This window comes from Dromaius novaehollandiae, chromosome 4, assembly GCF_036370855.1.
Source record: "Dromaius novaehollandiae isolate bDroNov1 chromosome 4, bDroNov1.hap1, whole genome shotgun sequence".
NCBI classification, from domain to species: domain Eukaryota; kingdom Metazoa; phylum Chordata; class Aves; order Casuariiformes; family Dromaiidae; genus Dromaius; species Dromaius novaehollandiae.
This window is the reverse complement of record NC_088101.1, coordinates 17,665,978-17,679,450: the sequence shown is the minus strand read 5'-3', so window position 1 is coordinate 17,679,450 and position 13,473 is coordinate 17,665,978. Positions and strand designations below refer to the sequence as shown.

Sequence of the window (13,473 nt, the reverse complement as noted above, 5' to 3'; positions counted from 1 at the left end):
TACTGTGATTATTGTTAATCCTGCATCCTTTGCCTTGTAAAGTCATTAATACTAACATTTTTTCCACTCTTAGGTTAGGGACTAACCATTGAATGGCACAATTATTTTCACTATGTGTGAACATAATCTTTATAGTCTTTAACAGTTTAATGCTGAATGCATTTTTACTAAGTTGTCGCCCAGATACTGTATTCAGCAGTACCCGGCTAAGCTATACACTATAGGAAGTAAGGTGTTTGTAAGGGAAATGCTAGTTTTATATTGACTATAGAGGTACAAATGCAGCATTATAATTGTAGTGTGTTAGAGAGCTTTTTAATGAGGGACAAGGTGCATTAGCAACAGTCTTCGGCTGTAAAAATTGGTCTTTAAGAACATATCATTTTATGCTACCTGTGAAGGATGATAAATTGCCTAGCTTTTTGGTTTGTTTGTTTTCAGTTGGGCTTGGTGTACAGTGACACAGAAGCAAACGTGATGACAGAGCATGTACAGAAAAATGTGTCGTTGATTGAAAAGTCAGCAGGTTTTCTCTTACCCTCATATGACAGATTCTTAAATCTTAAACTCTTAAAAAGAATCCCATTTACCTAAATGTTTTACTTACCCAGCATTTATAGCACTATAGTGGAAACTAACCTATTAACTTTTCTTTGTTATTTTTACTTGTAAAAATAATGGCAATAATAGATTCTCAGGCAGTCTTTTTCTATTAAGAAAGCTGTTGGCTGCCTTTCTGCATACCTTTCTGCATAACATACAGTGAAAGACCATTTTTTTACAACCAAAGGATAGATATCTGCATTAGTAAATTACTTGAAAAATTTTTAATCTGTCTTCATTATCTACAATATAAGAGTAAATCCCTTTCTCCAAAACATTTGTTGTTGCTGAGCTAATAATATTTATGAAACAGAAACATGCAAATAATATATATGAAAAGTGCCAAATTCTATGGTTCTTAATCAGCTTAGCCTCTTAAAATCCTTTCGATTCAGGTATATATACTAACCAACTACAGTTTTTGAATTCCACGCACTGAAATAAATGATGTTATATATTGCATTTAAATGCCCAGACACCAAAATTAAAACAGGTAAGTAAGTGGGGTTTTGTTTGCCTGTTTGTTTCTTTTTAAATGTTTCCCACCAGAGATTCAAGATCCGATTCTCTGTTGTACTATATCCTGGGTAGCCTCTATACCTGTGCAAAGAGGGTGCTGATTGTATCCCATAAGAATTTGCACAACCTTTGTGAAGAAGGTAAATAATTGATATCCCAAGAAACAAAGCAGAAGAGAATCAAACCTCTGAGTTCATAAGCCTCTGACTTTGATTCTTCTCCTTTCTCTTTCTGAACTCAGGTCCCAAACAGTGTTTCAATGCTTAAATAGTTAAAGAACTTAACTGGCTTACAGAAAAGGTACTGTGCTTTAGTGGATATTGCTTTTTGGCTTCTACGATCTCTCTTCCAGTGCTTGCAAAATTGTGCTGTGCAGAAATCTTGCTGCTATAATTCCAGAAAACAGGGTACAGGACCTTTTTGGCTACTGCTGTTTAGAAGCCTACATCATAAAAATGTATTTTTATAGCTTTTCCACTATTTATGTCAATGTTCAGCTAGAGGGTTGTGTGCCTCTCTATGTATTAATAATTACAACATAATGGGAATAAACACAGGCCGTGACTATACCCGCTTCCACAGCCTGAACAGAGAATGGTAAAAGATGAGCTTTGCAGCATGCTTAGAGGGTTGCCAAGTTCAGGCTCTAGACAAAGACTGTTCTTTCAGCAGCTTGTACTTATTATGCCTCAGATCTCCTTAACGAGGGCATTACATCATAGGCTAAGAAAGGATCCATTAGATAAGCATATAAAACTCAAACCTGGAATTGCCAAAGCTTACTGGTATAGTCGGAAATGCAGATTTATCCTTTGTAACGTGCAACAGCTCATTTACTGTCTTCAGCTTCTCAACAGTAGAAAATCTTAAGGAAATCTAATCTTGACGTGTCAGAGATATAAATAATTGTTGTAAAGTCCTTGTCCAAAGGGTGAAAGGAAAATTTCACTTGCTTTCTGAGAAATGGATAGAAAAAAGTTGCCTTGGCTTCACATCTGAGCATCTAATAATGTCTTAGAACCCAAGGCTACCACCGAAACAGGGTGAGAGGGGAAGAGTCTCTTTTGGCTGGAGCTTGGGCCCTGTGCCTGACCTCCGTCTAAGAACGAGTGACTCGAGTATGCAAATCAGTGTCACCGATAGGAAAGAGGGTAGGAGAGCTTTTCTTATTATATGTGATTCATTAAAGAAAGAATTTATGACGCACAGTGCAGCAGGAACTTTCTTATTAAAGCAGACATCAGAAGAGATGCAGGCCATACATACAGATGCAAGAACTAAGGCAATCACTGAAGAGAGTCTGCCCAAACTCCTAAGGTCTACTTGAGAGAGCACGCCGCTACGTAATATTTATATATTTATTTCCTGATGAAGGAATAGCCTTCAATAAGACAATGCCCTCAGTGTCTCTGCTATATTGTGTTTTTTTCATGTAGCTAACTGGCAGGAATTGTGGCTCTTCTGCCTGCACCTGACTTAATTACATGCAGCTGAGTCCAATTAGAAGCTCCTGTAGATGTAAAAGCTGCTCTTTTACAGAGACAGCTTTCTTGAATAAGGGGACTGTGGCTAAAGAGTTTAGTCTTTTGTTTTAGAAAGTCATAGTCCACATAAAATAATCTTAAAATTTTCAGACTAGGTGGTCCTTCCATAGCCTAGCAATTGAAGAATTGAATGGATTCGTTCAATTATATATGCTTACTCGTTTGAAAAGGAGTGAAAGAATTACTGTTAATGGCTCTGAAAGAAGAGTGATCTGGGAACATGAATCCTAATCATTCTGTTTTCAGCTCCAAATTGAACTTGGTGTCTGATATGTTATTTTCTGAACTGTTGCTCAAATAATTCAGTTCATTATTGACCTAATGAAGTTTTTTGAACAAATCATCTGCCTAGTTGAAGAGATTAATGTAGCCCCAACTGCATCCCAAGAGAAGGCTTCAGGTTTGAGTATATTTAAAGATTTGTGTGCTTTGTTTTTGCTGTATGACAAAATGTAGGGGTGTTTTTGGTTAATATTTTGGTGTTGTCTCATATTTGTATTATGAGAAATCTGCTAGACATTTTAAGTAATGCTTCTGTTAATAGCTCTGAAACTATTAATGTAATTTACTTACTGTAAACAAAGAAAGATATCAGATCACACAAGTCCAGTGAAGTTTAGTATAGTCTTTTCTGTATCAGTCCCTTACTTTATTTCTTCCTGCTTTATTATAATATCAGTTTGTTAGTAATGGATCTTTGTTATTCTGTGTCTTTTTGTCTACCTAATATCTTGCTGACAGAAGTATTGGAAGAATACTAAACCTTCTGCTTCTTAGATGGGAAAATATTGTCTCTATTATCCATTCCTTTCTTCATTTCTTTTTGCTGGATCAGAGTTTGGTTAAAGGGGAGATCATAATATATCAGAAATTTTGCTTCTCAAAACTCCTATATGAAATTACACTTTCCACTTTATTGTCCTCTAATATGCCTTTTTACACCTCAGTGTTCATTCAGTTTTTTTCTTTTTCTTTCTTTCTTTCTTTCTTTCTTTTTTTTTTTTTTTTTTTGAGCCTATATAAAATGTGATAGCAGTAGCTACCCGTAATGTAGAGGAACAAGTGAATAATATATGGATGACAAGTTCTTTCCTCATTGCAAAGACAAATTCATGCTTCTGATCTAGTTTGGATTTTAAATCTCTTATTTGCAAAAGCAATCATTTTGCAGCCCTCTCCTAACGTAGTAGACTGCTCAGGCTGAGAAGCCAGCAGCACAGATTTTCATTTTAAATTACCCGTTCCTCGTGTTCTCTGCTATTTTTGCCCTGTAGCATTGGTTGACATTTCATAGAGAGTGAGCTACCATAGGGCTGGAAAATACGTAATTATAAGAATCACCTGCTCTTGATTTTCCCATTACATACCAATCAGGATTCAGGCGTGCTTTTCATAGGTATTTGATTCGTAATGAGAAGTTTTTATTCTTCACTGACCTATGATTAAAATGTGGCATTTTAGTAAATAAATGGAAGATACCCTCTGCATAATTCAGCTCAGAAGTTATGCTTGAGAGGCTATGCAAGTCTTTGACCTGTATCATGTGAGCAGCAGCATATGTAATTGAGAATATATTCTTAGATAAAAACTGTTTAGTACAGAAACCTCCTCAATGCTTCTTAATGTTTTAAGGCAGGGAATAGAAAAAGATGACATCAAGGAGCTTGTCAAATGTTGTCTTTTTTTTCCAGCTGGTACTGTGAGGATATTTTAAAATACAATAAAGTTAAATCCAGAAAGTAACTCATTATATTACAGCATTAAAAGCTATATACATGTTTTGAGTGTGGTGTGTGGGTTGGTGGTGTTTGAGGTTTGAGCGTGGTGTGTGGGTTGTTGGTGTTTGTTTGTGGGTTTTTTTTGGTTTTTGTTTTGTTTTTTTTGGTTTTTTTTAAGCAACGACACCATGACAAATGGTAAGAGCAAAATGTTTCTTTATGTTATAGGAACTTAGGTAGGTCTTGATAGTAAGATAGTACATATTTGTCTTTCCATTCAGATTAACCACGGTCTAGACACACAGTTCCTAGATAGATGAGATTCTGACCCTGTTCAAATAGGCTTCGTTGTTTGAATGAACCCTGCATGCAGTCATTTCCTGGACACTGCCTAGGAAATACACTGGCTTATTATTTTTTATCACAGCAGTGTCTGGGCACCCTGATCCAGGGGTCTGTTGTGGTAGTTGCTGTGCAAATACATGAGGAATGATCACTGAGATTGCAAATGTTACACATCTGGACTTGAAGAGAGATCAGAGAGTAACAGAGAAAATCCATCCGTAGTGAAATTACCGCTTTCATACTGGCAAAGCAAAAATTTTAAAAGGATGATTTCCCCTCTAGTGATCCATAGGTAACGATCCCCCACTTTTATGGTTAAAATTAATTTAATCATCAAGCTCCTGTCTTCCATTAACTATCATATTATTATAAGAAAAACCATCCATTCTACGGTAAAGGCAGAAACAATCACTTGAAAACGTAGCATGAAGTCTTTAGCATTTATGTTAGGTAACATAGTATTTGAATGGGGGGGAAGCATATGACTCAACGTTCATCCAGAAGTACACATAAAAATAGTGAATATTTCTCAGAAGCTGGAAGACCACAGAGTGCTTACACTGAACTAAATATGAAAAGAAATAGTGTCCGCAAAAGCGGCTACTATTCAGTTAACAGATGTGGAGACGCTAATATGTATTTTGATAACTTATGTTTTGAAATGAATTTTATCAGTCTCATCCATAAAATTAATTAAATCTTTGTTCTGAAAGCTTTTAAAGCTCAGTTTGGCATTTCCCCCTCTTTTCCCTTTTCTGCTTGTACAATCAAGTACATAATTTCATCGTATGTCAAGTGCACAAATTTAGAGTGAACACCTAACTCTTATACCCTTCTTTGATAATCTCAGCCTAATGCTTTGGAAAGAAAGGATTTTTAGCTCAGTTCTGTATTAAATAAAATCCATCCTGACCTATTATTGAGTTCATATGATGCTCGATACGTGAGTAAACAGATTTTTATCTTTCTGCACTGTAAGATGGTTTGCTAGAATTTTTAAAAATAATCATAAGGATATATTTGGAGGAAGAGTGAAGTGTTTAACTCAAGCTTGCTATTGTGAAATGTTTGTTTTGTGTGCCTTCGAGGTCCCCCCCCCCTTCTTTTTTAAAATTATAGTGTCATCATAAGCAAGTATGAGTTAGCAGGGAGAACTGTAACTTTGGGGAAAATGGTGAAAATTCTCCTAGATAAAACTTGGAGGCTTCACTGATCTGAGTAAGACTAGGTGACGTTACAACAGAGCATCTCGCTCAGACATGCGAGGCTGGATTAACCAACATGGGCAGAGCTGCAGAAATGAAGAATATGTAGGTTCCCTTTCTGATAGCTTATACAGACTGGAGTTAAAAAACCAAAGCCAAAACCCTATTAATACCAACCAATTCTGCAAGCTTGTCTTTCCTAATGGTCTGTGTAGATATCACGTGGTTCTGTACTGTTTTACTGTTGTCACATTTTTTCCCTTCTTTAGTAGCTAATGTGTTTTCCAGAAAGACCAAAGACCATGGAGAATGGAATAGTACTTATCACCTGATAATTCATCTAAAACAAAGTTAGAGCACTTTTTCAGGATGATGTGAATAAGTTTATACTACTTCACTTATAATATCCTTTATCGGAAGATTTAAATTCATGGTCTGCTTCTGGTACTACTGGAAATGTTATTTTTAAAAGGTCAAATATACCATCAGAGTATTTTTTCACCAAAGATAATAAGATGTAGGTCTATATACAAAATTAGATGAAGAAGAAATGTTTCAGGCCTGACAAAAAAAGTTATTTTAATGATTTCATCACTCCTCCCTGCTAATTTTGTAGGTCCTGGAACGTACAATCCTGCGATGAGTTCAGCTTCCCACATTTCTGCGTATATTTCCAAGGTGGAGCGTTTTAAGGAACCAAAAGGGAACACTCCCAGCCCTGGAGCATATCAGGTTTGTCACTATAGCAATTATTTCTCTTGTATTGGAGCTGACTTTGTCTGAACACAGCTAGACCAATAACAACGTACTCCACATTTTCCTGATACAAATGTAAGCTAACATCATTTTTGGGCTTGATCAATAAGTAGGTATAATAATATTGTACCAAGCAATTATTTATAATTAAGTTCTTACTTAATTATTTCTCCTGAAAAAAAGGTGGGACATTATGGTCAGTAGAAACCTAGGTCCTCATTGACCTTGCCTTTAAGAGACCTTGATAGCGGCTGTTTTATTTGAGTTTATCAGGTTTTATGCAGTTCCATAAGGGACTTCTAAAATGCACAACCTCAGAAATACTTTGCAAGTACTAAAAATGCAAATTTGTTGGTTCAGGTAAAGATAATGAATTTTAGGAAATTTTGTTCTTGATTTTTATAGAATAAAAATATGGGAGACAGAGCATCTGCAAATTAATTTTAGGTGTAATCAAATATGTCAAACAGAGGAGCATTTGTTTCATTTTAAATGCTTCTTCTCTTTAACCTGGCAGTATGGGAGTAATTCTGCAAGTCCATTTTGTTTAGTCCAATGTTTGTCCCAGTTTTGTTTAATTTCTTGAATAGGGAATGTTTGTGATCTTTAGTAGAGGCACCATCAATGTCATCTTTGTTCTGTGATCTGATTTTGATAAAGTAGTAAAATTTGGAGATGTTTGACAAACGTATGTGGAATCTAATTTGTTAAGCTGCATATGTTCCAGTAATACTATGGTGTAAAATGTACAGATATTTTTATTTAGCTTGTAAATATTATTGCTATATATGAGATTTTATAGGCATACAGGAGATTAGAAATACATTTTTTTCTAACCTTGCTGTCTAAGGCAGTATGGCCTATTTTCATATATGAAAATTAGACTAATATTAGGCGAGTGTTCAGAATGAATCGGAATAATGTTTATGGTGAACTTCAAAGAGTTTGCTTGCTTTTATAGCAAATTTTAAGGAGATGCGCATAGATCTAATAACAAAACTGTAAGACCTGTTCTGACCATTTTGTTTATTAAGAACAGGATTAGCTCATATAAATTCAGTTGAAATTCTGCCTCAGTCTTGAATTGTATATAGTTTTACTTGCTGTATCCACCAGTGTAGAATAAGATTGATTCTGGATAATCCAAGAATTTTGGATAATACAGGAGTCATTTATACCTTGTGACATAGAAAGCAGCAAGTTATACAAAACTCAGTATTATAATCACTGCAAGTAGTGTAACATCTAATATGTTGGCTTCCTATTTCTATTTCCTTGTCAAGTATTATGATAGCGGTTATTTATTATGTTACAAAACTGTCTTTTTTTCTTTGTACAGTTTGTATGCTACCGTTGTAGGTAAGACATTTGTAGGGGTTTTTTTTTTAATAGCTCATACATTATACTATATTTATAGGCAAGATGATAACAGGTAGCATTCACAGCATCTCCTTGGTTTTTTTATAATTATGTGATCATTTCCCTTTTAGACCTTCATTTTCCTTCCCTGGTCTCAACCAGTTGGTAATTTATCTTTTTTTTTCATTAATATTGGCTTTCAATTCATTTGAACTATAGTATATTTGGTAGTAGGGTCATGTTGAAAGACTAGATTCTTTAGGAAACTTTTTCTGTCGACAGTGACTTTGATCAGTTTGCAAGACCTCAGAAAACCTCACTGATACACAAGGAAAAGGTACAGATGAGGAAGCTGTCAGGTCATATAATGAAATCAAAGCTGATCCATACAGAGGAAGAACGAGTAAGATAACCCCTTATGAGAAATGATTGATATTCGGTAGGGTGGAGGTGAACCTAGCATTCTTGTCATGCAAATACTGATTTTGAAAATTAAATGTTTGCATTAATTTAGCCTTGTGAAGATTGTCTAGAAAATGGCTGGGCAATGTATTCCTCCTTACAAGATGAAAAAGATCTGGTTAGTTAGAACTCTTCCCCAAGGTTAAAGCAAAAAATGTCCCCTGAAAGTAGGAGATCAAGTAATGATTGAAAAGTTAACTTTCCTATTTGTCCTGTGTTTTGAAGAACTATAAGTAATTGGATGCTTATAGAGCTTACAGAGGTAATTACACAAGAAGGTTTTGTACTTTTGGGGGGAAATAAATGTAGTATTTGTCTACATGTTCTTATGTTCAATTCCCGATCATGTTGTGTTTGTCTGTGTATTCTTATGTTCAAATTCCTGGTCATTGCCTCCATTAGAGCAATAATCTGTAATTTTTGTTATGTGCAGTTAATTGATTTCTTAAGGGGAAATTGGGCAACAGGATACAAAGGCAATATTGTTAGCTTTCCGTGCTGAAGAAAAGTCATGTGTGAATGAACAGCTTCTGCCAGGACTGGACACAACTGCCATATTTAATGAAACAACAACATGCCTTCAGCAGCTGGGTAAATACACAGCTCGGTAGATGAGAGAGGTTTCACCTTTTAAAGGAAATCTAGTTAGGGTGAAAAACTTGCGGTTCTGGGCATCCCCTCAGGTTCTGATACACATCAGGGATGTTGCACTGTGAAGTGTTTTATACGCCTTTCAATTTTTGTGACTGTGCGCTATGCATATAGCCTTTATATGTTGTTTAAAGTAGATTTTTGTCACATCCCCGTTATTGCGTGCTGCTGATTTATAGAGGCAACTTGTTCGTGTGAAGTCACCTCCATATCGGTTGAGAGTCACGTAGCCAGAGAAGCACGAGGCGGTTCAAAGGCGAAGCAGCCTGCTTCTTGGGAAGCTGCCGTCAGGTGCGAGTTTCACGGGGTGCTTCCAGACCCCCCGTGCTGATGGTGGGGAGGGAGACTATACTACCGCGCCAGAGCCAAGAACTGTGCTTACTGCCTTCTTAATGGCATCTAGTGCCGTTCTCAATCTATTTTTGGGTTTGCCTCTGGGAAGTATTTTGTTAGTCTCCCCTCAGTTTCAGGACAGAGATACTGCATCACCAGTTTTTAGACTTGCTCTTCTGGTGTGGCCTAGATCCAGTTCTTGCGTATCGAACTGGCGGGGGTTTACTTCTGAGGACAATTCTAAAGCATCTAAGGAGTGGTTCACGTTATTTCTGTTGAACAAAAATCTTTTTGAAAAACTTTTAGTTGATAGCTGTTTAGTGTCTTTCTTTTTCTATATGTGCTTAAGTGTGACAATATGTGACAATGCATGTATGGTTAGGAGGAGAGATGATTTTGTTTTTGAGTACAAATGCTGGTTGGCACTTGGGTTAGCTCTTTCTAAATATGTTCTGTTCCTTAGGGGATTGTCATTGCTGGGGGAATGCCCTCTTTAGATAATTGCTGGGTAAAGGTCCTTTTTAGATTATTGAAGTGGGTTTTTTACTCCTCAGAATAAATATGATGGTGCTGGGGTCCTAACTGTAAAGCACACCTTCTCTGAAGTGTTTCAGATAGCCAATGACTCAGTGGATATAAGTGTGCTGGTGTGTGGGTTTTTGGTCTGTTGCAGTAAATTGTCATTTTTCATGTTGACTTTCTATGAAAATGGAACTAGAATGTGTGCATTGCTGAGAGAGTCTGATAGAGAAATGATGATTGTTTAATCTTGTGACGGAAATCAATAGGGAGTCAGGGCATCTGGTCCAAATGATAAAAGTTTCATCAGTATAATGCAGGTACAAAATGACTTGGTAGCACAATTATTTAAAAGCAGCTTATGAAATACTGTCACAGTGAAACCATCGTGGTGTGCACAGCTTGGCAAAATTGTTTTTAAAAGAAAAGCAGCATAGGGTGAGGCCAAAAAAGATTAGTTTAGAATCACTTGCCTGGTACACAGAGCTTTGATCTTGTTAATACGCAGGACTTAACTGCGGGGATGGGACTGTGAAAGGGGATGATAGCGTGTGGGCTGGTGACACCAACAACAGCTAAAAAGTTGTTGATGTAGAAGTGATTTGTGTCATATAACATTGACTAGTAGGAAGTAGTTTGCACTGTAGATGAAATGGGCTTTTTGGGTGGCAGGGAGCTTGTAGATCATGTTGGTTAGTCTTGATAATTCTTCGGTGAGGTTGCTATAGCTAGGAATGGTAGCCCGCCAAGGTTTCTTCAAGGATTATTTGGAGCATGTAAAACAGTTCCGTTCGTTACACACAGGAGGATAAGGTTCTGCATGTTCACTTGGAGCTGATGGCTGAGTGGTTTAATGATAATTTTGAGCTCTAAGGGTGAGTGGGGTCTACGGGGTCCTTTGAATCTCTTAAAAGAGAGAGGGGTCAGTGAGGTACCTGTTAACCTTGCTGATGTCTTCAGCTCAGGCTCACTGTAACTCCACCTTTGCTTGCTGATCTAACCATCAAAAGATCTGGGATTCCAGTAGGACAACTGGGCTTTTAGTACAGGCTCCAGGATGTGTTTTTGTATATGTTCACCAACCCTTGGGCTAGAAGGTCATGCTTACCAATGCACTCTTCTCCTTTCCTGGCTTGTTCTCTAGCTCTGTAAGGCACGCCAGTGTCCTGTGTATTCATACTCTTAGTTTCTCGCTCAGGGATTGTGCAGGTGGCAGGAAGAACTGTTTAAGACAGACTGACAGTCACAAGAGTCAATGTAAGAGCTCAGAGGTGATGGCATTTGAGAAGGGAGACTGGCAAAACTGGCTAAGAGAGAGAGTGTTACAGTTTAAGGAAAGAAACATTTTTATTTGTTTAGGTGATGCAATATAAGAAGCTCCTAAGGGGTGAATTACAGGCTGAAGGAATGTTTTTTTTCAATGCTGAATGGGGTGATCCATTCAACACCTCTTATCACACCGGATTCCTGGCAGAATAAGCTCTTTGTGTGTTCCAAGGCTTTCCTAGTTCATAATGAGGAAATGCGATTTTCAGGCACTTTGGAAGTTTTTTGCTAATAGAGAAACCCTTCCAGGAAAATACAAATTTTTATTTCCTTTAAGACAAGGAATACTGGACGTAGGCATGGAATTTATTGAGCAGCCTTTGAACTCAAATCAACAGTGTAGCGCTGTTGACTTCAACGGAACTGTGTTGTTTTATGTTAGCTGGATGTCTGATGTTATGTTTCTGTTTTAAACTTTTCTGAGCATACCTAAACATTTGGCCTGACATTATTTTTCTATCTAAATGATCTGCCCCTTGCCATGTCAAAAAAAATTATGAATAATGTTTGCAGAATACACACAGATTCTGTGACAAATCTATTATCCTAATTTTTAAACATTTTTGTTTCAAGTAACTTTCATAACTGGTCATGGCAACTGGATGAAATTGTTTTCTCCATCTGACTAAGTCACGCAATAATAGCAGTAATATGTTCATCTTAGTTATCACTCTACTTGAGTTCATCAAAGTCTTCTGCTTGACTCTGGTGCGTTGATTAGTTAGTCACCAACTTGGAGAGGTAATGGTATGTAATGGCGTAAAACAAAAGTAGTAAACTTGTATTTTTCGTTCATCATTTGTTCCAGACAGTATAGACAGTTAATAGGGCAATAGCTGCAGTAATTGCAAAGCTAATTTAAATATCCATAGCATATAGTAATAGACTGAAACTGTTTGTATTATTATGGAGTGGCGAGCTCTTACTTAATTTTAAATGTAAGGAACTTCTTGCAAAAAACTCTGTGCCAGAATTTAATATACTTAGAAAGCTTCATTGGTCCTATAATTCTTTGAGATAACTGTGTTGGAAGAAAAAGCTTTGGAGACGGAGAAAAACTTCAGGCCAGCCGGTTCTGAGTTCACTTGCTGAAAAAAGCAAGGGGAGCCTATCTATTTTATATATATGTGTGTGTATATATATATATATGTATATGAGAGAGATTAATTTGTCTGTATTTTTCATTATCATGGATGTGACATTGCTCATGATTAAGTTAAAAGAGTAGATGGAGAATGGAACAGAGTTAAATTCCTGTTTGAACTTCGATTAATAATTTTGTACTCTTTTTGCCGTTGAAATCTTTGAATCTTAATTGTAAAAGATATGAGCAGATGAACATAGAAAATGTTATGCGTAAAGTGGGATTTTCTTATTCATTTATCAGTAACTTTAACAGTGACTTTTTCACAAGTAGGGGGTACTATTTGACCAAGTAAGCAAACAAAATAGATGTTTCTCTCTTAAAAAAAAAAAAAAAAAAAAAAAAAAGTTCCGTTACTTGCTGGAAATTTGGTATTAATTTTTTTTTGTTGACCTGAGGGAAGCATACATGTAGCTTAATTACACACTGCACAAACCATTAATGTTCTTTGTGCAAATCAGGGGCTCTTAAACTTTTACAGCAGCATTCATAGCATTTACGGAGCTAACCACTAACAGTAATTCAATCGCTTTGCATCTGTTTGCATTTTGAGAACAAAGAGTGCTTTCCTTTTATTTAAGTGAAAAAAGCCCCAATGTGAAATTTCCCCCCTTTAAGGGAAAAATAGTACTGAGTAAGTCTGCAAAGCCCTACACGGAGCTGGTGCTGGTGGGGTTCTTCTGTGTTCTGCTGTAATGAGAGTTCCATAGTTAGAAGCTCCCTTTGATTTAATGATGTACACAAGGCTTTTATCCCTTTCTAAAAAATGTAAGTATTTGTATCTTGTCTTAATAAGTCTGTATTTATGTACCACTTCTGAAAGGAAAGGTATTTCCTTAAGTGCTCATGTTTAGATTTATCAAGCTATATTTAGGCAAGAGTTAAACAAAACAAATTAAAAACCCCAAAACAAGTAAAGCAAAACTGTTTTGCATGCACTGTTTTTCCTTTATTAACTATTTTACATAACGATTTTAAAGAATGCAATT

The 13,473-nt window shown here is 36.4% G+C and overlaps 1 protein-coding gene across 1 annotated transcript in view; it reads left to right on the top strand.

The window, feature by feature from the left end:
* The window catches only part of STPG2 (sperm tail PG-rich repeat containing 2), a 146,440-nt gene extending 134,947 nt beyond the window's left edge, over window positions 1–11,493 (top strand). The window contains exons 10-11 of the mRNA XM_064511542.1: window positions 6,551–6,666; window positions 11,374–11,493. Of these exons, the coding sequence (XP_064367612.1) occupies window positions 6,551–6,666; window positions 11,374–11,493 (236 nt within the window). The remainder of the gene's footprint in view (window positions 1–6,550; window positions 6,667–11,373) is intronic.
* The last annotated feature ends 1,980 nt before the right edge of the window (window positions 11,494–13,473 follow it).